At 43.5% G+C, this 26,237-nt stretch overlaps 1 protein-coding gene across 7 annotated transcripts in view; it reads left to right on the top strand.

Moving 5' to 3' along the window:
- The window catches only part of PTPRM (protein tyrosine phosphatase receptor type M), a 661,882-nt gene that overhangs the window by 159,349 nt on the left and 476,296 nt on the right, over positions 1 to 26,237 (top strand). For all 7 annotated transcript variants that reach the window (XM_006044986.4, XM_044934694.2, XM_025273106.3 and 4 more), the window contains exon 2: positions 7,514 to 7,636. In XM_006044986.4, the coding sequence (XP_006045048.1) occupies positions 7,514 to 7,636 (123 nt within the window). The remainder of the gene's footprint in view (positions 1 to 7,513; positions 7,637 to 26,237) is intronic.

Genomic DNA, 26,237 nt, shown 5'->3' with positions numbered 1-26,237 from the left:
ATAGAGTTGAGTAGTAACTTCAAGCTAAACGAAGGGTCCCAGGTAATGGTTTTTACCCCCACACCTTAAAGGCCACAGGAGCACCTTTTGAAGGATCATAGAGTCAGTTTTCTAAACCCAGACACCACCCTTTTCAAAATCAGATAGAACAGAAATGAAAAAGGCCAGTGTATCTCAGTAGAGATAAATGTGGTTTATGAAGTGTGCGTATACATGTGATGGGTTACGGTGTCATGACTATGGGTCACAATCAAAGAATATTTAGATACTGCTCCAGAGGGTAGGTTCTGATCCCTGACGGTTTGGTTTCTTTTGTCTTCTCTCCAGTTCTGGAGCTTTAGTAGCATACAGAGCGATCTTGTGAAAGAATTTTTAAGTTTCCTTTGGGGAAAAATTGGACCATCCACTCTGTTATAACCTGTGTCTTAATGATGGCATACTACTCTTGTCCTACTGAATAATTCTCTGCTGTTCCAAAGAAGGGCTTCCCTGGTGGCTCAGTGGTGAAGAATCTGCCTGCCATGAGATGTTGGTTTGATCCCTGGGTTGGGAAGGAAATGGTAACCCTTTCCAGTATTCTTGCCTGGCAAATCCCATGGACAGAGGAGCCTGGTGGGCTACAGTCCACAGGGTCGCAAAGAGTCGATCATGACTAAGTGACTAAACAACAGCAGCAAATTCCTAAGAAAGAAGAAAGATAAATTCCCTTCAACATGCAAATGATAATATTTTATTTTCATAAATCATGAATGACCTTTATAGACAACTAGCTTTACTATCTTAATTATTGCCAGAAAGAAAAAAAAAAGACTAACTTTTCTAAAAGTGAAACCATAATTTGAGAGGAGACTTCATTAACATTTAGTTGGCTTATAGTTTTCAGCCATAATAAAAAAAACGAACATGTTCAGTGATTTTGTCACATTTGGAGCTGATTCATCTTGGAACACATCAGGACAGGGCTGGGTGTTTTTGAAAACAATTGAGATTGTTTTCATTGTTTAAGTGGATATTACAGTTAGAAAAAAATTTAGGCAAAATTATTGTGGCCAGATTCTGCACAGAGCTTTGGGAAATTCATCATCTGTGTTTCTGAAAAAGCATTTATTGGGTGCCTACCATGTACAGACCAGCCCTCTGGTGACTCAGACAGTAAAGAATCTGCCTGCAATTCGGGAGACCCAGGTTCAATCCCTGGGTTGGGAAGATCCCCTGGAGAAGGAAATGGCAACCCACTCCAGTATTCTTGCCTGGGAAATCCCATGGACAGAGGAGCCTGGTGGACTACAGTCCTTGGGGTCGCAAAGAGTCGGACATGACTGAGTGAATATCACTTTCACTTTCAGTTTACCATGTACTAGCTCTCAGGAATATCAAGATGACTAAGAGTTATAATGATCTAAATGCTTTATGAGGGGATTCCCTGGTGGTCCATTGGTTAGGACTCTGTTTTCACTGCCAAGGACATGGGTTCAAGCCCTGGTTAGGGAACAAAAAGATCCCACAAGCTGGGGCAGCATGGCCAAAATAATGAAAATAAAATAACTTTTGAGAAGAATTCCTAGGCTTCTGGACACCTGTTTCTTTTAAACTCTGAAGTTTTTATAAAACAACAACAACAAAAAGCCCATGGTTCCATCTTATTTCTAGAACCTATTGTGCATTGCTTCAATAATAGCACAGGCTGGCTTCAGGTCTTAGTTGAGGGGTAAATATATAAATTCATGGCAGTCCACTAAGACTTTTTTGAGAGAAGCAATATTCATAAAGACCATTTTGAGGGAGGTTACAGTTTTATCCAAGAATGCTCTGAGCTCCCACTTAATCAAGTTTATCTAATTGAAGTTGGATGATGTGCTGTCCTGACATGTTACTGAATGGACCCTAGAACCTGTGGCACCATTGCGGTGGTTGCCCCTGAGAACTGTGTTCATTAACGCATGTTGATTGCTTCATCCTACTGCCCTGGGAAGAGAGGTCCCTCCCTCTGGATGTAGGATTAGGAGTTGTGTTTCTTTCCAGTTTTTAGTTTGGGAGATACTGTCACACAGTGTTAAGAATGTGGGTTTTCAAGACAGGATGCCTGGGTGCAAGTCTCTGCATCACTGTCTTCCACCTTTGGAAACTTCTATGTAAGCTCTCAACCCTTCTGTGCCTCATTTTCTGTAACTGTAAAATGGGGATCATGGTACCTATGTTATCGGGTTGGTGTGAGCGTTGAACAAGTCCTTAGAAATTGTGAAAGTGAGAAAGTAAAAGTGCTAGTCACTCAGAAGTGTCTGACTCTTTGCTACCTCACAGACTATAGCCCACCAGGCTCCACTATCCATGGAATTCTCCAGGCAAGAATACTGGAGTGGGTTGCCCTGCCCTTCTCCATTAGTAAATGGAAACCCCTGTTACTAGCTTTAGTATGTATATTATCATCTCCTAGATACTGTGGATTGTGTAATCAGTCATTATTTCCTCTTGGCACTGGCTACCCCAAAGCTCAGAGTGAAATACATGGCCAGTGAATGAGCCTAATGACTTTTAAAAAAATTATTTGGTGATAATGGGGGAGTCTTCTACATAATCCTGATATCATATTCTTACCTTCCCCCCCCCTACTTTTCTTGCTTTTCAATTTTCACTTTTCTTTAATTTTATTAATTTAATTGGCATGTTACTGTGTTGCATTGCCTGTTCTGGAACAAGCCTCATCATCCTCGTTGTCCGTTACCTGGATATTGACACCCGCTGACTCTTCCTTTCACATAATAACTCCTTATTCCCTCACAGGTTGTGTGTTGTATGCAGATTTGCTAAGGAAAAGCCTTTCTCAAGGTACAGTGGAGGCGTGTGTGTGTCTATTGATGTAAGAGAGAGAACAATAGAGAAGCAGATCACCACCCATCTGGCTTGCATCACCTTTCCTTCATCACGTATTTGACCTTGGGTTTAGTCCTGATTTGGAGAAGGCAATGGCACCCCACTCCAGTACTCTTGCCTGGAAAATCCCATGGACGGAGGAGCCTGGTGCGCTGCAGTCCATGGGGTCGCTAGGAGTTGGACACGACTGAGCAACTTCACTTTCACTTTTCACTTTCATGCATTGGAGAAGGAAATGGCAACCCACTCCAGTGTTCTTGTCTGGAGAATCCCAGGGACGGGGGAGCCTGTTGGGCTGGCGTTTGTGGGGTCACACAGAGTCAGACATGACTGACATGACTTAGCAGCAGCAGCAGCAGTTATTCCTGATTCCCCTTCTCAAAAGAGAAATAATTTACTTGACTGATGGATGAATATGGTCCAGCTGTGGGCTGTTGGGTGTTGGTCCAATGCCCAGAGTTCTGGAGAAAACTTGGCAACTTGTTGCCGACAGTATTCCTCTACGTGATGGTAAGCTGTCTGTGTAAACTGCAGGTGACTTATTTTTGGAAAGTCTTCATCTCATGTTTCTGGGATTTTGCTTCCTTGTCACATTCTTCACTGGCCCCAAGGACTCACTTGATAAGCCCAGCAAGCTCTGTTCTTTGCTCTTGTGGTACCATGGAGAAGTCCACACTGTTCATTTCCCTACAGAGTACATGTTACAATCTTTAATTATTTATCCCAGCCACTTGCAGTGCAGTGAACTCTTGAGAGTCCTTGTAGGAGATACAGATGGTAAGGAAGATTTGTTGTTCAGTCACTCAGTTGTATCTGACCCTTTGTGACCCCATGGACTACAGCATGCCAGGCTTCCCTGTCCCTCTCTATCTCCCAGAGCTTGCTCAAACTCATGTTCATTGAGTCACTCATGCCATCCAACTATCTCATCCTCTGTCACCCTCTTCTCCTCTTCAATCTTTCCTAGCATCAGGGTCTTTTCCAATGAGTTGACTCTTTGCATCAGGTGGCCAGAGTATTGGAGCTTCAGCTTCAGCATCAGTCCTTCCAGTGAATATTCAGATTTGATTTAAGACCTTAGCATAAATCCTAGTAAGATTATTAATAATAGCTTTTACTAATTAGTAATAATAATTATTCTTAGTAGTAATAGCTGATACTGGTAGACTTGCTAACTCTGTTAGACCAGCCACACTTGCTGCTGAACTGACTTATCAGAAACATTTCGTTGGTAAAGACATTGGGGTTCAGGGAGGCTAAATGATTTGTCTACAAACACAAAGTCAGTGGGACAAGAATAAGGAAGTGCCAGGTGTCTGACCCTGGAACCTGTTCACATCATGTCTACCCAGAGTTGCCTTGAAATCGAAAACCTTCACTGTGCTCTCTCTCCCATTGCTGTTGACCTAACTCTTGCCTATTTCATCTCAGCAGACCACCTTTGCTGTTTTAGGGTTCTGTGTCCGTTGGATGAAGGCCAGTGATGGGTCCCTAGCTGTGTAGGGAGACATAGGTTGGAGCAACAGGAAATCCAGTCTGTGCCACTTCCCGGTGGTTCCATAGTCCTATGTGGATTCTCTGTTTTCCTTCAAGTGGTAAAAGCAGCTTTATATAATAGGGAAATTATATCCTTGTACCAGCACTGTATTAGTCGTTGGGGTTTGCTTCAGCCATACCACCTCTCACCATTATATTTGCTTATTGGAGAAGGAAATGGCAACCCTCTCCAGTATTCTTGCCTGGAGAATTCCAGGGACAGAGGAACCTAGTGGGCTGCAGTCTGTGGGGTCACACAGAGGCAGACATGACTGAAGTAATTTAGCAGCAGCAGCAGTGCGAAGAACTGGTTCCTAAACCAGATCTTTAACCAGCCTTCAGTTGTTTTGCTGATGCCCCAAGCTATTTCTCACTGCTTAAGATTGCACGGCAGGACTTTCATCAAAGTACTGTCTGTGCTTCCACTGGGGGTCCCTTTTCTGTCAAAATTCATGCTTCTTTCTTTCTTTTGAATATTACAAGTGCTACTGCTGTTTGGGTTTATTCCTGCAGCAGTAAGGCTATTTTCTATATCAAAATTAGGGCTTGCAACCAAGAAAAAATATTTCTCATAAATGTTTGCATAGTCTTCTAACATTTCTTACCCGAAATTGTAAAGTTGTTAGTATTACGTGCTTGAAACAAAGCCACTCTGTTTCTGAACTTGTTAAAGCTGAATAAGAGGGAAATATAAATTACCAGTTGTTGTCAAGGTGAAGTATTGAGTTAATGCTGTGTCTTTATAATGAGTTTTCTGTTCCCAACAGAATGTTTAATTGGGCAGTTCTGTTAAAAGCGTTACAGAAGATGGTGTCCAGGGCCACTGGAGCTAGTGACTTAATGCAAAGAGTGAAAGAGGAGGGACACTTCTTAAAATGGCCCAAGGCCCCTTGAACATCTTTTATCAGTGATTTGGAGGCTGACAGCAAGCATGCTTCATCAAACTTGCAGATAACCCAGACCTAGGTAGGATAACTTAACACCCGAATGACAAAATCAGGATTGCAGAAGCTCTCACCAGGCTGGAGAGATGTACTGACAACAGAGATGGGGTTTAGAAAGGGAAAATGTAGAAAGTCACTTTCCTTATTGCAAAGGGGAGAAGGGGCTCAATGGCAGTGGTATGAGGAAACGTGTGGGATTCCAGGCTTCAGGAATCCCGGGATGGGCCAGCCCTCAGCTCAGGCTGTTGACAGAGCAAGAGGTCAAGGGAAGTAGTCAGTCGAATTGGGGCTGCAGTACTGGGAGTCCCTGGTTTAGATGAGTGTTGATAAACTTGACAGTGTTTAGAACACCTGCCTCCATGGAGAAGGTCTGAGAGCCTTCTAGTGGGAGGGAGGGAGGGAGGGGAGCAAAGCATGTTTTGCCTGGAGAAGCAAAAACATAGAACTTGACAGCTCTTTTTAAACAGCTTTCTTGTGTAAGAAGGGGGATTTTTCACTGTTTCTTCACAGGGAAGAGCTAAGATAGATGGGTATATATTTCAGGAAGCTGCATTTGGGCCTTTTTAAAGGAATCGTCTACAATCAGAGGGATGTTTTCTAAATTCTGGGTGCCCACCTGTTCAGAGGGCTTCCCAGATTCTGCTTGCTGATACAAGAGATGCCGGAGGTGTGGGTTCTATCCCTGAGATGGGAAGATCCCCTGGAGATGGAAGTGGCAACCCACTCCAGTATTCTTGCTTGGAGAATCCCATGGACAGAGGAGCCTGATGGGCTACATTCTTTGGGGTTGCAAAGAGTCAGACGGGACTGAGCATGCACGCACCTGTTCGGAAGCTGTCTGTCTGTCTAGAAGGTTGTAGAATTGATGTAAGCAAGTGGATGGAAATTGGACTAGGGGACCCTATGTCTGAGTGTGTGCAACTACTTTATTATTATTATTTTATTTATCTTTTTGCTGCCAGGGCATACGGTGCAGCCACAGTGAAATTATATTCTTACACTTGTGTTTTCTTGACCAGACCCTCAATTCTCGTCATTGGCAAGTGATTATAATTAATCTTTTAAATTGATATAATTAATAACATTCTATGATAATGGGCAGTAGAATTTTCATGATAATTAAGATGATTGATATAACCCTTCACTTTGGCAATGTGAAACTTGACGCCGTAATGATTCAGGGTGACAAGAGACATTTGAGACCATGTGGGCGGGACTTTTTGAATCATCAGTGTGTCCTCAGATGCTGAAACAGCGGACCTGCTTTGCATGTACTGCATTTTCTTTTATTCTTTGTTTCTTTATTTAAGTAGCTTCATTTTTAGCTTCAACATCCAGCAGATGTTTACCCCATGTTTAATTCTGAATTTATCCTTGCCTTTAAAAATTGTGTGGACTGTAAGCAAATGTATAATCTCTTTTAATTTTGAGACCTCAAATTGCCAAAGTATTAAAGCAAAACCCGTTTTTGTGTTAGATGTAGAATAATCCTTAGACAAATATTTTTCAAGGAAGGTCTACAATCTCTACTGTTTTGTCCCTGACCAGCATGCCAGTGTTATGATGGAAGTATTTCTCTTTTCATTTTTTGGACAAATTATAATTTTTTTTTCTTTTGAAGACATGTTGAATACCTAGGATGGTTCTATTAAAGTTTTGAACATGAGTCACTTATGCCAACTTCATATGAATCTGGAAAATATGAATTATAAATTTGCTTCATTTTTACTTTCAACTGGGCTGCCCCAGTGCTTTGCAGGTAAAGAATCTACCTGCAATGCAGGAGACACAGGAGACACGGGTTCAGTCCCTGGCTCTGGAAGATCCCCTGGAGGAGGGCATGGCAGCTCACTCCAGTATTTTGGCCTGGAGAATCCGATGGCTAGAGGAGCCCGGTGGGCTTCAGTCCAAAGGGTCACAAAGTGTCAGACACAACTGAGTGGCTATTATAAAGATGTCAGAGTCTTTTGGGGAAACAATATAATTTAGAATTATTGACAAGGCATGACTAGTACTCAGATAACACTTACTTAGGATGCAGTGGGGTCAGGGTCAAATTGAGTTGAGCATCAATCGTGGGTTTACGGTTCCCTGCAGTCAATGTAGCTTATCCCAGAGGTCTAGTCATTATTAATATCACTCTCCCTTCTTTTACATTTTAGGTGGTTGCCTCTTTGATGAGCCTTACAGCACGTGTGGATACAGTCAGGCTGTAGATGATGAGTTCAACTGGGAGCAAGTGAACACCTTGACCAAACCAACCTCTGACCCGTGGATGCCATCAGGTTTGCTTTTAGTTTTAAGTTCTCTTTTTAGAAACAAAGGTGCAGAAGAGTCTTAATATCACAGTCAGCGTCCCCTGGGTGTTGGTCGAATGAGGGAGGGTGTTGGCTTTTGAGTTTGTTGGCGAAGGCTGGTTATCTTATGAGGATGGTTCAAGAGAACCAATGACAGAGAGTTGACCCTTGTATCTCTACCTTTAAAGTCTAATTAAAGTTTACTTCCTTTATCTTTGGATTCATCCTTGCTAGATTAATGAGCATCACCCAATGGGATCCTTTCCCAGGAAGCAGAAATTATGGGAAATAGATTGATGTCTCTTCTGGCGAATGTGTTTGGTAGTTAGAACTCTAGCTGGGGAATCCAGATAATAAAGCCTCCATCACAAATAGGAGACCTGGGGAAGTGACTCACCTTGCACCTGGGGAATCTAGGAGGATGCTCGTGGTCTTGAAAGCATTTGGATAAAAAGGTCTTCGTACATGTGGATCCTTTTTCCACTGTAGAAACGCTTAGTAAGTTTTCTGATGAGTGAGAAACATTTGACCAGCAAGATTCTACTTCTTCTTTGCAAGGAAGAGCAGGAAGATGATGACTTACAGACTCTGATCAGATTGGAGGTTGATCATTTTAATAGACACCAGTTTTAGGCTGTGATTGCCCATCCCTTTAAAATGTTAGATTTGCAGATTCACTTAACAAATGGGGTGATGAGCTTACCCCATTCGGGATTCAAGCTGGAAGAGATGTTATTCTATATTGGGTTTCAGATAAAGCACAATTTTTATACTTTTTAAGTGGCTATTGAGGTCTTCATTCATGTATCTAAATGTAGCAGTATTTACATTTATTAAGTAATCTTGGAAAGGGACCTTGTGAACATGAAGTAGGGTTTAATGTTGTTTGGTGATGTTTTCACAATTATGATGCTCATCACGTTCTTCCCACCTCCTTCCCACGTTTAACTCCTTATAACTTCAAAGAGAGGAACCTTGAGCTCCTGAGCACTGTGGTTTAGGACCTCAAATCTATCCTAGTTCTTGGTGACTTCCCCACAGCTGACCATCTCCTCTTCTGTCTCTCTCTTTCTCGTGTAAGTAAGTGCTTTTGAATGTTGTATTTGAGCCAGTGGTTCTTTAGTTGTTTTTCCAGTCTAATCTGGTTTCATTCTTGTCAGTGATGGGGAGCTGGATGGGGGACATAGCAGCCCCCCTTGGGGGAGCTGACCTTTCCCAAGAGGCTTCTCACCCTGAAGGCCTTTGTTCTCACCTGCTCTTAATGAAAGAGTATATGTGTATGGAGTTAGGTGCTTGGCTCTCAAAAGCCAGTAAACAGGCCAGGTTGGTGAGAAGGAAAGTTTGCTTTATTTCAGATGCTGGTGAGGGGGACGGGGAGGGTGGCGGACATCTGTCCAAAGACTGACTTCCTGCCCCCATAAGCAGGGGGCGAGAGCTTTTATAGACGGAGTTGGGGAAGGGGTTACATGAAGAAACAGCACAGTCCTCTCTAACAGTCATCTTCAAATCTGTCATCAATGGTCTGACCAGCAACACCGTGGTTGTTTTAGGTACAGTTAATCTCAGTTCCAGGGTCCATTTGTTCCCATTTCTTTGCAGTCAGTTCTCAGAATTGTGGCAGCTCATGTCCTGGGTACATTCTGGTCATCATTTAGTTAACTTCTCCACCTGGTGTTTTGGTATCTATAAGACAGCTCCCAGGATATGGCTCAGAATATTATCTATAGCCCCTGAGAAAGAACTGAAGGTCCTTGAGTATGCTTAATGACTACATTATTATTATTTAGTCTCCTAGGACTATTTCCTTTGTTCCAGCATCTGTCAGTGCTCTGAATAAACGTATCCTTTGCCTGAAGTTTCCCACAGACAGAAGGCAGGCAGAGGACATGGGGTGGGGGGGAGGCAAGGACATAGGGTCCTGCTCCATTTCAGTCTCTCTCGAGCCTGGGTCCAGGGAGGTTGGGAGGATGCTCAAATTCAGTCTTGGGCATTTTCTCCACAAGAGTGAAGCTGAGTTTTCTTTGTTTATTATTTTCAAATTTGGTGAACATTTTGTAATTCTCCACAGTAGGTACTTGGTTTCATTTTTGTGGTCCTTTAGATTGAAGCCTGACTTGGAAATGCCGACTTTTACAAAAGAGCCTTAGTAATGCTGGATCTTCAGCAGCCTCCGCTGGTTCTATTTTTGTTATAGGATGACCTACCTCTCTCCGCAAAGGAGGGCAAGGAATAGCTTCTTGTTACCATTCATCCTTTTCTTCTTTGTGATGTCCCGTAAGACCATCTCACACCAAGCTGTCCAGGCTTTAAACACAGAAAGGGTGGGTTTCTAGCTGAGGCCATTACAAAGATGATAACACACTCAAAGACCGTCTGTGCTCTGGAGCAATCAGTGGGGTAATTGAAGCAACACAGGTGAAGTGACTTTGCAAAGTTTTGGCCTTTGAAGGCCCTTCTGCCTTTGGAAGAATGAAGTGGAGGCATTTTAAATATTCTTCCTGAATTTATTCCACGTCTGTTGATTAATAGAAAACTTGGGGATTCATATTAGGACTTTTGCATGTGGGCTCTTAGCTACCCAACCAGGGATGAAACCCACACCTTCTTCATCGGAAGGCGCAATCCCAACCACTGGGCTGCCAGGGAAGTTTCTATAGCAGGTTCTTATTAGTTATCCATTTTATATTATAGTAATGTGTGTATGTCAATCCCAATATCCAAATGTATCCCTCCCCCTCCTCCGCCTTGGTAACCATAAAGTTTGTTTTCTACATCTGTGACTATCTTTCTGTTCTGTAAATAGGGTCGTTTGTCCCATGTTTTTGGATTCTGCACGCAAGTGATAGCATATCCAATCACTTTATGTATTGCAGTGCATTGTGTGATTTTACATGTAGACTAAAAGGTATTGATTGAGTATTTCATGGTACAGAAACATCCACACAAGTTGACAATGGTTAATTTTTTTTATATTGTTAAAGTATTTGTATTTGGAACTTAGGGCTCCAGTTTTGTGATTCTGTTTATAAAAAAATGTAAAGAATAAGTTCATCCATGGGGCTTCCCTGGTGGTCTGGTTAAGAATCCACCTTGCAATGCAGGGAACATGGCTTCAATCCCCAGTGCAGGAGGATCCCACATGCCATAGAACAGCTAAACCCATGTGCCACAACTACTGAGCTCCACGACTCCTGGAGCCTGTGCTCTGCCACAGTGAGAAACCCTAGCTAGACAGTAAGTCCCACTCGCTGCAACTAGAGGAAGTCTGTGTGCAACAACAAAGACCCCACGCAGCCAAAAACAAATAAATAAATAAATAAAATTTAAAATAGAAAATAATTTCACCCATAATATTGAAAAATTAAAGGCAGCTTACAACCATAGTGAATAGTGAAAGTCACTCAGTCATGTCCAGCTCTTTGTAACCCCATGGACTATACAGTCCATGGAATTCTCTAGGCCAAAATACTGGAGTGGGTAGCCTTTCACTTCTCCAGGGCATTTTCCCAACCCAGGGATCAAACCCAGGTCTCCCACATTGCAGGCGGATTCTTAACCAGCTGAGCCACAAGGGAAGCCTAAGAATACTGGAGTGGGTAGCTCATCCCTTCTCCAGCAGATCTTCCCCCATCCAGGAATCAAACCAGGGTCTCCTGCATTGCAGGTGGATTCTTTACCAACTGAGCTATCTGGGAAGCCCAAGAAGAAAGGCATTTAAACCACTGTGGTATAAATAACTTCTAAAAAGGCTGTAATGAAATAAATGGGGCCTTAGTACTGGGAAAACCTCGGTGCTCTTCCAGGTTGCATAGTGTGCATCCTGGGCAACCTCGCATGGCCCCCACATCTTGGTTTTACGTAACTCAAATTGGGAATGGCAGGCTTGCCGATCTTCACGCAGGTGCTGTGAGTGAGGATTAAGTCATTTCTGTGGCTGCCCATGTGAAAGGCAGAGAGAGGCCCATGCAGGATGTAGGAGCGAGGTAGACTCTTAGCTCGATGACCCAGAAAATAGAAAAAAAAATTGCCTGCATATATTTGTTTTGGGAAAGATGATAGATTGACAGTCAGAGGAACCGCAGTTTCCTCTTGGGGCACACTCATCAGGCATACTTTCCTCTTATTAGGGAAGATGTCCCAGTGTATTCACACTTCAGAGCTTTTACGGGGCTCAGTGAGTGACAAAGACCAGACGACTTTGGGCTTGAAAAGACATGTTTCCTCCTTAAATTTCAATGTGTATCTAGTGGGTAATATTTTTGGCACAGAGCAGTCACACAGTTGTTTAATTATCTCATTCATTCTTTGAATCTGTCAACATTCACAAATATTTATTGAACACCTGCTATGTACAAGGCATCGTTCTAGAGGCTTGGGCTTTGTCACTGAGTGAACCCAATAAGGATGCTTTCCCCAACAATGCTCCCACATTCTGGTGAGATGATTCTTGCATTGCCAAAAGACCAGATCCTATAAGACCATGTTTCCCCTCACTCATTAATGACTTTCTGGATGTAAAAACGTAAAAGGTAATATACAATTCAGTTCATCAGACTCAGTACAGGGTAGCATCAAATTTAGCTTTCTTAGCTGTGCTGTCTCTTAAAAAGACACAAAAAACAAAAGCCGAGCCCCCCACCCAACAAAAATCAAAATCTCAGGCAAGTGGCAGCACGGTGTCTTCTGGTAATTCTCCCTTATCAACCAAAGTAATCTTGCGCACCCAAATAACTCCTAGCCATTGCTAGCACTTACTTCTTTGCTGTGCATCCTCTGATTTTTGTGATGGCCTTGGGAGGTCAGATGGCATTATCTCTGTTTCACACCTTATCAGGACTCAAGTTCGGAAAAGGCAATGGCAACCCACCCCAGTACTCTTGCCTGGAAAACCCCATGGACGGAGGGGCCTGGTGGGCTGCAGTCCATGGGGTCGCTAGGAGTCGGATACGACTGAGCGACTTCACTTTCCCTTTCATGCATTGGAGAAGGAAATGGCAACCCACTCCAGTGTTCTTGCCTGGAGAATCCCAGGGACGGGGGAGCCTGGTGGGCTGCCGTCTCTGGGGTCTCACAGAGTCGGACACGACTGAAGCGACTTAGCAGCAGCAGCAGCAGGAGTCAAGTTCAGAGAAAGTGCACCTGCCCCAGGCTTATAGGTGAGACGAAAAAAAACCCTGTTTTGCTGTTTTGAGTGTGGGGGGTAAACGTCCCACCAGAGCACTTGCATCTAGGTGGGGTGAGGGCAGCCTTCCACCCAGGTGGGCGCTGTCTGGATCACCTTGAAATGGGCACAGAGGTTCTCCTTGTGGGGCTGTGCCCGCTCTGGGTCAGATTCTGGCTCTGGGTCTTCACAGTCATGGACCTCACCAGGCTCTTTAGCTCTTGGGTCCCCAGTCTCCTCACGGGTGTAGGACGAGTTAGTTGTCCGCGTTTGTGGCGTAATGGCCAGGGGCCTGACTGTCGGGGCTGCAGCGGAAACAGTGGAGTCTGCCCTCTGCTGAATGAGTCCCCCAGAGGCAGAAGGCAGGCAGCTGATAAGCGGACAGGCTTGGTGGCTCAGATGGTAAAGAATCTGCCTGCCTACTGTGTGGAAGACCTGGGTTCGCTCCCTGAGTTGGGAAGATGCCCTGGAGAAGGGAACGGCTACCCACTCCAGTATTCTGGCCTGGAGATTTCTGTGGACAGAGGGGCCTGGTGGGCTACAGTCCATGGGGTCGGACACAGCTGAGCATGTTTCACTTTATAGCACCATGGGGAGACATGCTAAGAGCTGTGAAGGAAAACTGAACCAGGACAAGGGCTTAGTGAGGGATGGGAGCAGCAGATAAGAACAGCTGCTCTGTGAGCAAAGATGGGGTACCCTCGGGGACAAGGAGGCCAGGAAGTTGAGTGACCTCTCAAAGGGAAGAGCAGGGACAAAGACCTGGGGGCAGGTCTGTGGGCAGGGGACCACCAGCCCTACAGAAGCCCCAAGGCCTTGGGAAGGCATCTAAAACCCGCCTCCTGGGTGACTGACCAGGGGAGCCCAAATGGTCCACTTCAGGAACTTTGCCTCCTACCTGGCCCAGCACAGCATTCAAGAAAAGCCCTCCTTTTATCATTATTAAGTGACCTTTCAGGAGCAGTTGGCATGAATCCGTCTCTTAGCTTAATTTGAACTCTGAAGTGGGCAGTTTCTGCTGATTTCTTATTTTCTCTTCTAAGTGATACCAAATAAGAAACAAAAGGTATAATTTCTGTATGGATTAATTAGAAAGCTGAAAGAAGCCCATTAAAATGTAAACCTTTTTTGCCAGGATGGTGGGATTTGGGATAATTGTCCTGTCACTTATATATCACACATTTTTCTTTATAAGTTTAACTTCATGGTAAAAAAGATTATAAAGTACTTAAAAAGTCTTCTTTTGAAAAGTGTCTGGATTTTTAATAATTAAGTGTTCCAAGGGGGCCAGTGCATTCTGTAAGACTACTTATTTAAATAATTTATATTCAGTGTTCCCATGAATGCTTTCCTTTAGATTTATTCTAAATTCCTGTCTTGTCTGATTGGAAACTGTTACAAAAAGGAAGAACAGTGGCTGGCTATTTCTTAAATATTTGCTAAAAAGTATGCAAGTCAGCCTGTATCTATAAATATATATATATATTTTTAACATAGGTTTATTTCTTGGTTAATTTTTCGTAAAATTGTACAGGATGACATCATGAGTTATGTGAGAGCAAGTAATGTAATAAACAGGCAGACCAGTGGTGACAGAAACTGTAAATCTCTCTGAGTCTGAGTGGAGGAAGGGCGAGAGGGGCGAGGGCTGGGGTCCGGGGGGATGGGACCACCAGGCAGCTGTGATTGCCAGGCTGAGAAATGCCCATCCAGGAGCTGGCGGGCACCCACGTTTCATATGTTCCGTGTGCAGGTGCCCTGGAGCTGGGCCGGGCCCTGTTGTCGGAATGAAGGAGGCTGGAGAGAAGGAATAGTCTTACAGTCTTCCAAGCTACCTTGGACGGCAGAGGGGCAGCGGGTGGGGCTGGGCTGAAGACCCGAGAACCCGTAGCCTGAGGTGGTCTTGCCCTCGGGTCCAGCCGGCGGCAGCCTCTCTTGATGGAGGGTAGGTGTTTGGGTTAGAGGGGTTTTAGGTGGACCGCTGGGGTGATGGCTGGCAGGTAAACAGTGGCGTGAAGCTGCCCTCACACAGACACTGGCGTGGGAAGCACCTGGGCCATTCTGTGTGGCCAGGGGCTCTGGTCACCTCTGTCTCCAGCCTGCATCAGGCCAGACCATCACAGGGGCGAGGTCTCCTTTTAGCACCTTCGGGGCCTTCCATGGTTCAAGAAAAAGAAGAGAATAAATACATTCAAAGATGAACTAGTTGAGTATGGGTTGTTCTTTTCCTCATAAGCCCAAGAGGGAGATGAAGACCCTTCCCTCTTTGGGGCTCCAGCCTGTGAGGCCCTGGGTGCGCTCTGGGCACTGGATGTAGTGATGACGTGGGGCCAGTCTCCCAGAGCTCCTGCCAGCTCTAGTGGGGGCCTGGCTGCTCCCCAGTCAGAGGCCAGGGGCTGAAGGCCAGCGGAAGGCCTCCAGGAGGAGGCGGCACCCTAGAGGGTCCAGGGGAGCATGAGGAGCAGGCCAGAGCAGGGGGCAGGCCAGGTGGAAGGAGCACCCTGTCTGAGGCAGTGCTGGCTGAGGGCAGGGCACGGGAACTGCAGATGGTTGGGACCGCAGGCATCATGGACAGGGAAGAGGGGACTCGGGGGCGAGGCTGGAGGAAGGACCCCCCAACCCCCACAGAGGCCGCCCTGAGCTGGTGGAGGATTCCCAGGAAGGAGGCAATGTGACTCTCGATTTCTGATTAGAGACAGCAGGAAGCAAACTGACTGTGTTTGCACAGAGGGAAAGAAAGAATCTCTCATACGAGGGAGCAGAAAAAGATAGAAGAAGAAAACTTGGTTAGTAAATAAGTATCACAAAGCAGAGAAATGTGTAGGAGAATTCCCTAGTTCTTAGAAGATTAATGTTACAAGTGTGTGTGTGTGTTTATGTGTGACAGAGTATGTGTGCACACGTGGTAACATCTTGTGTGTGCGTGCTAAGTTGCTTTAGTCATGTGTGACTCTTTGTGACTCCATGGACTGTAGCCCGCCAGGCCTCACTGTCCATGGAATTCTCCAGGCAGGAATACTGGGTGGATTGCTGTTTCTTTCTCCAGGGGATCTTCCAGACCCAGGAGGGATTGAACCTGCGTCTTTTACATCCTGCATTAGCAGGCAGGTTCTTTACCACTAGCGCCACCTGGGAAGGTGTTAACAGTTGTCAAATCGGGGTGAAGTCTATATGAGCATTTATCACGCTACTTTTTCAACTTTTTCTATAGTTTCAAAACTAACCAAAATTTGCAATATAAACAGGAAACAAAAGAAACAGAGAGCTTCTCTGACTTCATACCAACATGATTCTTATCCATGAATGCCTCTTTGGCAAAAAGCTATCCTGTCGAATCTCATTGAAAATATTTATATTTAAAAACCCCAAGTTGACCCCTGTCTTCTCTTCTGAGCATCTCTGGATGATTCCTTGGTCTTTCCTGGAGAGGTTTAGTGGAGCTGACGGGCCGATATAAGTGACACACTTCAGGGAATTAATTTTAGGGCTTTCTAAAATGGGATGGATGCTTCACGCTGCAGTCTTATGCCTCAGTGGGTGAACCAACTATAAAGATCGTTATCCCATTGGCAGCTATTTTGGTGGCTAACTGGAACTTTGTAAGAAGACACATAAGGAGTTATTACATTTTATTTTTGGATACATACTTGCATTCATTTGTATCCTGCCCATAATCTGGGACTGAGCACAGAAAAATTCATAAAGAATTTCTTGGCAAGCTCTGTGAAATGATTGTGCAGATCATTATTTTAAATAAGTGGCCTTTAATGCATAGTTGACTGAGATTTTATCCGAGGAGATGATGATAAATTATATCTTAAAGTGAAATTTAAAAGCTTAAGTGGCTGAAAGGGAAATAAATACGGCTATTTAATTAATTGTCGGCTGGACATCCTAGCTCCCCTCGGTGGTGGGTGACACATGCAGGTAATTCACTACTCTGCCAACTCTATGCCAGATGTACGGGGTCACACGTGAATACAGCAGCACCCTCCTAGCGGATGCCCTGAAAAGTTGGTTTTTCCAATATCCTGTTCTTATTTGAGTGCTTCAGGTTTTCTAATACAGAGCTGCTTCTTAATTTGATTTTTTCCCTGGCGCCTTCTAGGGAGCATCTTTTCTTCTGTGACCCAGAGAAAATGTACAGAATATTGAAATCTTTGGCATAAGGCTTGGAGGCATAGACTGGGTTTGGTCCCGGCAATTTTGAAGCAAATAGGAGGAATCAATGAGGTCTTGGCAGATGCAGGCGGGCCGGGAGGGCGGGGGTCGCCCACTCCCACATTCAGCCCTTTCATGCTGCTTCCTCTTCCCATCTCTGCTGACCATGACACCTGTTCTGTTAAACACACACCTTGCGGAAATTGTGTCACGTCCCCAATTGTAACACAACGTGCCTGAGCTCCCCCATTGGTCTCCGCGCACTGCGGAGTGACAGGCAGCAATTTGCCAGCAGGTCAATGACTGAGCTGATGACAAGTGACCTTTCTAACACTGCAATCAATGCTTGTTATTTGGAAAACAAAATGATACAGTTTGTATTTTTCAGCGGATGGGTCACGGGAGCAGCCCACCATTGACATGTGAATTTGTTACTGGGTCTGGATGAGTCAGTTCAGACAGGAATGTTAATTTATTTGAATTGATCTGGGTCTTGCTCTTATAAAAAGGTGTTGGACATTGGGTAATGGCACAAATGATTATGAATAATTGGTTTTACACGTCAGTCAAACAGGCATTTAGAACATTCGTTTTACACAGTAGTACTGTATACTAGCTTTGGCAACATATTTTGTTCAGGTTTGATGTTTTTCAGTTGTTTTGAAATTAAAAATGATTGAGATACGTGAATGTGTGTGTTTTTTGTGTGGTATTAAGTGCCACATGTGTGTGGTATTTAAATAGCATCTCTCTGCATGTTTCCTGAAATGGTTGTTGAGGCCCTGTGAATACATGGTCAGGAGGGCGCGTAGCTTTGGGGAGAGATCCTGGGAGGAGACTAGCTGCCAGCTCTGCTGTTCTGGAAACAGGGCGGTGTGTGTACCCCTGTGCCCTCTGTTGTGAGTGTGGCCGCACCTGCTGTGGCTGGCGGATGTGTGTGCAGGTGACACCTGTCCCTTTCAGGCAGAAGCTTCTAGAATCAGATTCCCCATGATGTCTTCCCTTTGTCTTGCCTTGGTGATTCAGGTGCTTTTAGCCCAAGTGACAAAATGTAGAAACGATGCGCCTCCTCTGAAAGGCCCCTGCTGCCAACACACTCAGACATACATGTGCACCTGAGCGCTGGGGGCAGATGCCCGAGTGAGAGAAAAACTTCCTGTGTGAAGCCCCTGAGATTTGGGTATTGTGGGTTTTTTTTTTTTAATATTTTTTATGTAATTCATTTATTTGGCTGCACTGGATTTTAATTGCAACATGTGAACTCTTAATTGAGGTATGTGGGATCTAATTCCCTGCTGCTGCTGCTGCTGCTGCGTCACTTCAGTCGTGTCTGACTCTGTGTGACCCCAGAGATGGCAGCCCACCAGGCTCCCCCGTCCCTGGGATTCTCCAGGCCCCTTGCATTGGGAGCGCAGTCTTAGCCACTGAACAGCCAAGGAGGTCCCTTGGGGTTGTTTTTGAATGATTCATAAACTTTTTGGTCTTAGGACCCCTTTACACCCTTAAAATTTTTTTTTGAATATCCAAAGAACTTTTGATATTCCTATTTTCTGGATTGAAATGTTAAACTGAATAATTTTGAAAACAGAGTACGTCAGCATACATTCCATTAGTCATCAGAGCAGTGATGTGCAACTCTTAGTAGTTGAGTGTGAAATGGGAATAATATAATCGAACAATGCCCTATTATTATCAGGAAAACGGTTTTGACCTTGTGAACTCTTGGGGATTTCAGGGGTCCTTAGAAGATGCTCTGAGAACCACCAACCTAGACCATCTTAAGAGATACATCTCCCTTGATGATTGACAGTTAAAGGCTTGGAGGAGTCTGGAAAGAAAAGAAAAAGAGGGAAGGATTTTGTAAATACGGTTGATCCTTGAACAGCATGAGTTTGAACTGTGTGCTTCCACTTATATGCAGATTTTTTTTTCAGTAGGAAACACTACAATACCGCAGGAGTCAAGGTTGGTTTAATCACCGGTTCTGACCTGGGTGGCGTATACAGAAGGGCCACCTCTAAAGTTATACACAGATCTTTTGTCTGAGGGGAGGGTCCATACCCCTAACCCTTGCATTGTTCAAGGGTCAGTTGTATTGCAAAAAAAGCTATCCCTGAGTGTCACAATTCACATCTTATTTCTGAATAAAGACAGTGTAACTAGTTTGTTTCTATTATTGCAGAATATTCTTTCCTTATTCTAATAAATACTCATTCAAAATGAAATAATGTACACAAGTTGCATTGTATAAAGCCACATAACTGTGACTGTTACTAGTTCTCTGAAGTTGGGTTTATGAAGTGTCATGCTGTAGAAAAATTTAAGAGTAGGGTTCATATTCATATATTTGAAATTTTTTGAGTATAGGTTTTCTGAACTGCGATGGGTTGGATAAAGTGAATTATTTAAACTCTTTCTTCATGAGTAAGCCTGTATAAAGTCATTCAGTAGTGCCGCTTCTGAGATTTTAAACTGTGGAACTGTTGTATATATTGTTGTGATAAAATAATTTCAACCCCTTTATTATGAAGTGCATAGTGACACAGTGATATAAAGATGGTTGAGCATCATTCAGGGTGACTAGGAATTGTGCTGGATAGATATTGCATAGGAATTGATGACAAATTCTTAGGTGAACTTACCAGTCACACAGCTCCTATCAATAGCCCTGCTATGTAAGAGGCTACATTTATTTCCAAAGACATGAATTCTAACAAGAATTTGGTAATATTTAAAAGGTATTGACTGACTCAATGGACATGAGTTTGAGTAAACTCCGGGAGTTGGTGATGGACAGGGAGGCCTGGTGTGCTGCAGTCCATGGGGTCGCAAAGAGTTGGACGTGACTGAGCAACTGAACTGAACCAAAAGACATGATGGAGAAACATCTCCTAAGTTTAATGTTAATATAGTCATGGAAAGAGTTACCAGGGAAGTCTAGTGATCTTTATAGGTTTTTACAACTATGAGAGATAGTCAATACTTAAGCTTGAGGATTCTTTGTCAGCTGAGCCACAAGGGAAGCCCAATAAAATTGGTTGAGTGGGTAGCCTATTCCTTCTCCAGTGGATCTTACTGACCCAGGAATTGAAGCAGGGTCTCCTGCATTGCAGGCAGATGTGGGAGACCTGGGTTTGATCCCTGAGTTTGGAATATCCCCTAGAGAAGGGAGAGGCTACCCACTCCAGTATTCTGGCCTGGAGAATTCCATGGACTATATAGTCCATGAGGTTGCAAAGAGTCGGAGATGACCGAGCACTTTCAAGCTTGAGGAAGAAGACAGATGTGGATGACCTTTCTAGTTCTTTCTAGCACTAGAAACTTTTCTCCTTTTTCAATAAATCCTTAGGAAGCACCTGCTGTGGGCAGGCACTGTTTTTGTGTCCCAAGTGATAATGTCATGAACAACCTAAGTGCGAGGAGGCGATGTTTTCCTTGACAGAAAGTATTTCCTTGACGAAGTTTTAAAATAGAATAATGCACTGAATGGAAGACAAGAAAATTAAACTCGTGCAGTGGCAGGGACTCACTAAGGATTAATTTAATCACTAATTGCCTACTCATTATGGTGGCTTTTGAAGCCTGGGACTCACTTTAGAAAGTCCTTGTTATTTGGAGTCCTGGGAGGCTGTGAATGCTTTAACAGGCTTCCTAGGAAGATCTGATGCAAAGAGCGGACTCATTTGAAAAGACCCTGATGCTGGGAAAGATTGAGGGCAGGAGGAGAAGGGGACGACAGAGGATGAGATGGTTGGATGGCATCACCGACTCAATGGACATGGGTTTGGGTAGACTCCAGCAGTTGGTGATGGACAGGGAGGCCTGGTGTGCTGCAGTTCATGGGGTCGCAAAGAGTTGGACACGACTGAGCGACTGAACTGAAGAAGATCTGATGGCTGTGATGTACAGTCAGAAGTGGCCACCTGCCCACTGGCTGTGGCAGGCACCAACAGCTGCCCTAAGATGCCAAGAGACACCCATCTCCTTTCTTAGATAGAACTATATGGAGGGAGGGCTCCTCCACTGATGGAGTCCTCTCTATAAAATGCCTGAGCTTGACTCATACTGATCCAAGAAGTGGAGTGTTTTCTTTCATTTCAACCTTTAAGTAATGGAAGTATATACTTGTGACTAGTGCGGCCAGTCACACTTTCTTACCCCTGAAATAAAGTGGGATAATATTTTGTCTTCTTACTAATGCATCTTTTTAAAGAACTTTAAGTTTCTATTTTATATTAGAGAATATTTGACGTCCAGTGCTGCGTTAGTTTCAGGTGTACAGCAAAGTGATTCCGTGTATCTTTAATAAGATTTTAATCAACTTGTAGCTAAATCACTTTCTAATTCGGGCAATTCCTCAAGTCCCCCAGCAGGTGGAGACGTGCAGTTTTTTTGCTCTTTGTAGGGGCTGCTTCTTGCCCCTGTGACCAGGCTACACTTCAAGATGCAGAGAAAACCTAGTGTCAGGTTCTACAGGTGAGCTAGCAGCTGTGTTCTCTGCTCCCCATCCCTCCCCCCCCCGCCCCCGCCATGCCTGGTTAAGAGCTCCTATTTATTTCTGCATTTTGTAAGGTCTTCATCATTGCAACCTTCCCCAGCACGTAAGAACAATATTTTCTTGGATGACATACGCACAACAAAGCCAAGAGCAGAGAAGCCCCTGCACCCCAGGGAGGAGGTTTAAACCTTCTGTGATCTCCCCACTGGCCACACCCTGCTGTGTGCTGACTCAGAGTAAACCCCAGAGGTCAGATCTTGTTCAGCCAGCAGGGTTGACGTTGGTCAGAGATTCTGTGAGCTCAGCATCCACAGTACAGACAGAGTATCCTCATTTGCATCTTTCCACACCCACCCAAACAGTTCAGTTCAGTCGCTCAGTCATGTGCTACTCTTTGCGACCCCATGGACTGAGCACGCCAGGCCTCCCTGTCCTTCATTATCTTCCAGAGTATGCTCAAACGCACGTTCGTTGAGTCAGTGATGCCATCCAACTATCTCATCCTCTGTCGCCTTCTTCTCTTCCTGGCCTCAATTTTTCCGGGCATCTGGGTCTTTTCCAATGAGTTGGCTCTTTGCATCAGATGGCCCAAGTATTGAGGCTTCAGCTTCAGCATCAGTCCTTCCAATGAATATTCAGGGTTGATTTCCTTTAGGATTTACTAGTTTGATCTCCTTGCCCACACAAAGGAATGGTAAACAGTCCTGGTTCCAAGGAGTCTTCTGATTCAAGTAATTTGTTTCTTTTCTTTCCTTCTTGATTAACCTACACCATTCCATTCAGGAGTTAAAGAAGAGATCTTTCATCTAAGACAAACTCCACGAAACCTTCCAAAAATATTAACTGTAGGAAAGGCCTTTATGATACTTATGACAAGGCCTAAATCTTGACATTTGTTGCATTTCCTGGTATTTCTACTAATCAGTGGGGGAACATGATTGGTTTCCAAATTCTTAAGTCCAGTGCTTTCTGAGCTGTTAAATTTTCCTCCAGTGCATTAGAAAGGAAAGAAAGGTAACATTCTGGGGTCATTCATGGGAGCAGCTGCTAATGTTTGAGAACTGCAAGTGAGCATTTGGTTAACAAAAATATCAATAGATGGAAAACAACTCAACAACCAAACAAGTAAAAGAAAAAAAAAATCCAATTGTGACCAAAGGCTTTGTTCTTTAAGGAGCTAGTAGTTTATCATATTTTTGTATTATTAGACTTCCTCTATAATTTGAAGATGCAGTTTACAAATAGGTTGTTTTCGAAGGCAAATCATTAATTTCATTCATAAGAGGTATTTTCATTTACTTTGTAAGTCTTTGTACAGCAAATGCAATGATGATTCCATAAATGTCTATTGAATTATTGAATGAGTTCCGAGAATAGGATTCATCCCTACTCAATAGGTCCTGTGATCTACTTCCTTATTTTCAAATTAAAGAACTTTCTAAAGAAAATGAAGCTCTTTGTGTTTTTTTTTTCTTTTTTCCTGAAAATTTATAGAGTACAAAGATGTAGTAGATACTATGACAAATAAATCTCAACATCTCAGTGTTTCAATACAGGGGGCATTTATTTTCCTTGTATATAATAGTCTAGAGTGGCTCCAGTTTGGAGGTTTTGGGCTTGGGAACCCTGTTGTAGACTGACATTCAGGTTGAAAAGGATCTGCCATCTTTAGCATGTGTTCTCCAAGATTGCCCTCAAGTGAACATCTAGCTGAAAAAAGAGCAAAGTCGTGGAGGATGGATGAGGGAGGCTTTTATGGACAGATTTGGAATGGGAGAGGAAAAAGTCATGGGACCTTGATGACCTGCAAAGGCCAGAGGGTGTACCATTTAGTGAGTGTCACCCACAAAAGAAAAAAAAAGAACACTGAATACTCACCTGCAGTCCCTGCCACACTTGGCCTTTTTGTTGTTGTTGTTCAGTCGCTAAGATGTGTCCAGCTCTTTGTGATCCCAAGGACTGCAGCACACCAGGATCCTCTGTCTTGCATTGTTTCTTGGAGTTTGCTCAAATTCATGTCCATTGATTCAGTGATGCTATCTAACCATCTCATCCTCTGCTGCCCTCTTCTTTTTTTGCCTTCAATCTTTTCTAGCATCAGAGTCTTTCCCAATGAGTTGGCTCTTCACATCAGGTGGCCAAAGTGTTTTAGCTTGTGTCGGCATCAGTCCTTCTGTTGCAGGAAGGGGGACCCCTTCCAGGGCCCAAAACTGAGCTCTTGTCTAACACTCGGAGATGAATTGTCCAGGGAGACACATGTGCTGACAAAGCAAGAGATTTTATTGGGAAAGGGCACCCGGGTGGAGAGCAGTTGGGTAAGGGAACCCAGGAGAACAGCTCTGCCGTGTGGCTCACAGTCTCGGGTTTTATGGTGATAGGATTAGTTTCTGGGTCATCTCTGGCCAATCATTCTAATTCAGAGTCTTTCCTGGTGGTGCCCGCATTGCTCAGCCAAGATGGATGCTAGTGAGAGGGATTCTGGGAAGTGGACGGACACACAGGGTCTCCTTCTGACCTTTCCAGAACTCTTCTGGTTGGTGGTGGCTTATTAGTTTCGTATTCCTTATCAGGATGTCCTGTCATAAAACAACTCGTGCAAATGGTTACTATGGTGTCTGGCCAGGGTGGGCGGTTTCAATCAGTGTGCTTCCCCTAACACTTCCAGTGAATATTCAGGGTTGATTTCCTTTAGGATTAACTGGTTGGATCTCCTTGCAGTCCAAGGGACTCTCGAAAGTCTTCTCCAACACCACAGTTGGAAAACATCAATTCTTTGGCACTCAGCTTTCTTTAAGGTCCACTTGGCCTTAGAGGCTTTTATTTAAGAAAAGGTCCTAATCCTTCCTGGTAAATTATTATAAGAGAAAATCACTTTAAATTGAATATAATGATGGATTTCTTTTCCTTTAAAGGAGAAGCTAATTTATCAAGAGTAACTAAAAATTCCAGTTAATTGATCAAAAGTAACTTTGGGGAACTTAACTTTATGGTGTCTTAATAGAAAAGTCAGTGAAGAATTAATCCATAACTGGTAGATCTTGCACATCACGAGCCTTTCCTAAGCCCTATGTTATTAAACAAGATCTTAATATTTCTCTAAAATAGATATTCTCTTACCTTAACTGTGAGAAGATAATTTCTCAGATACAGCAAAGATATATGAGCATATATTGCTACTTAATTCAGTAAAGTAAATATCATTGAATAAATGTCAGCTTTTCCAGGGAAATCACTGTATATAACCTCTCTGGATAATATATTTATCAAAAAAAATCGATACTGAGAGTAAACAGATTCTTAATACATCTGAAGGAGCTTCCTAATAAACCTGAATGCCAGCTCATAATTTAAAGCTATTGATACCAATGGGTGTTTACAGATGACATCATCATCACTTTAGTAGATTATTCTTCATGGTAGTCGGGTGCGATGTATCAAATTCACTTTTAGCCTTGGGCTCGGGAGAGGTGCTGTGTTGTAGAGGTGTGTCAGGACCACTCTGGATTTTCTTTCTGCGCAAGAAAACTCCAGCGGGTGCAGAATCCATGGGCACTTCCGTTCCCTTTCATTCTGTTCTTCTCTGACAGTGCTTCTCTGGGGTCTCACGGCTCTCGGCCTATCAGTCCTCGGACAGCAGCTGTGCTCAGCTTCCTGGGGCTCGTTTGTCTCATTATATGGGCTTGTATTTCACAAACTTTTGGTGCCCACTGATTATATGACTGACACATAATACATTTTTTTGAAATTAAAGGTCATTCACAAATTTTATTTTCAATTTTTATTTTATATTAGAGTCTAGTTGATTTACAATGTCATATTAGTTTCAGGAGTACAGCAAAATGATTCAGTGAAACATACACATATTATATCTATTCTCTTTCAAAGTCTTTTCCCGTTTAGGGGATTACAGAATCCTGACTAGAGAAGGTAAATGTTGAAAGGTTGTATTTTACATTGGCAAAAATAAAAGTGGTTTCTTTCCTGATGTCTTTGAAAAGACATCTGTTTTCCACTTACCTACAAACCTGGCCCTTGAGGTTTCTTCCTACGGACCATGCTAGGACCGTATCAAGGGACATCTCACACCCAAAGTCTGGAAGTTTGGATATTTCAAAACTTGGGGATAATAATAGGTAGTTCCCCAAAGCATAGTGTGGTTGCACTCAGCTTTAGAAAATGTTTTCTGATTCTATTGAAGTATCAGGAGTGGGTTCTTATTCTCTCTGTATTACACCCAACAGGCAGGCAGCTGTTAGCATGCTTTGAAGACTTTCAACATTATCTTCAAAATAGGATAAATGCTAGCACACAAAGACATGTGAACAAGAGTGAAAATAGACTCTATTCTTCATATGGCCAAATCTATATCTCACTGCTGGATCATATGGCTTACAATGTACCTGAAATTAGTATTTTTAATCTATTTTATTATCTTATGAATAACGTAATTCTACTGCATTATAATATTTTCAGTGTTTGAAGTGTTCACATATAAACATTTAAATTAACACAATCGAAAGATTATATCTTAGCATCTCTGCATTTTTTTTAATGGGCCAAGGATCTTAAAAATAGCACTGCACTCGTTGACTCTGAGTTTCCGGTGCCATCTGCCTGTGAGTAAATCAGGATGCGGGGTGGTCACCCGAGGACACTCCCAGCTCCTTGATGGAAGCCTGGCCAGGCCTCTGGTAGGATGACCCAAGCACTTTTCCACGTCTACACCCTGTCTTACAAAACAAGCCTCAAGGACTTCCCTAGTGGTACAG

This window comes from Bubalus bubalis, chromosome 22 (genome assembly GCF_019923935.1).
Source record: "Bubalus bubalis isolate 160015118507 breed Murrah chromosome 22, NDDB_SH_1, whole genome shotgun sequence".
In the NCBI taxonomy this organism is placed as follows: domain Eukaryota; kingdom Metazoa; phylum Chordata; class Mammalia; order Artiodactyla; family Bovidae; genus Bubalus; species Bubalus bubalis.
This window is presented reverse-complemented; position numbering and strand designations above follow the sequence as displayed.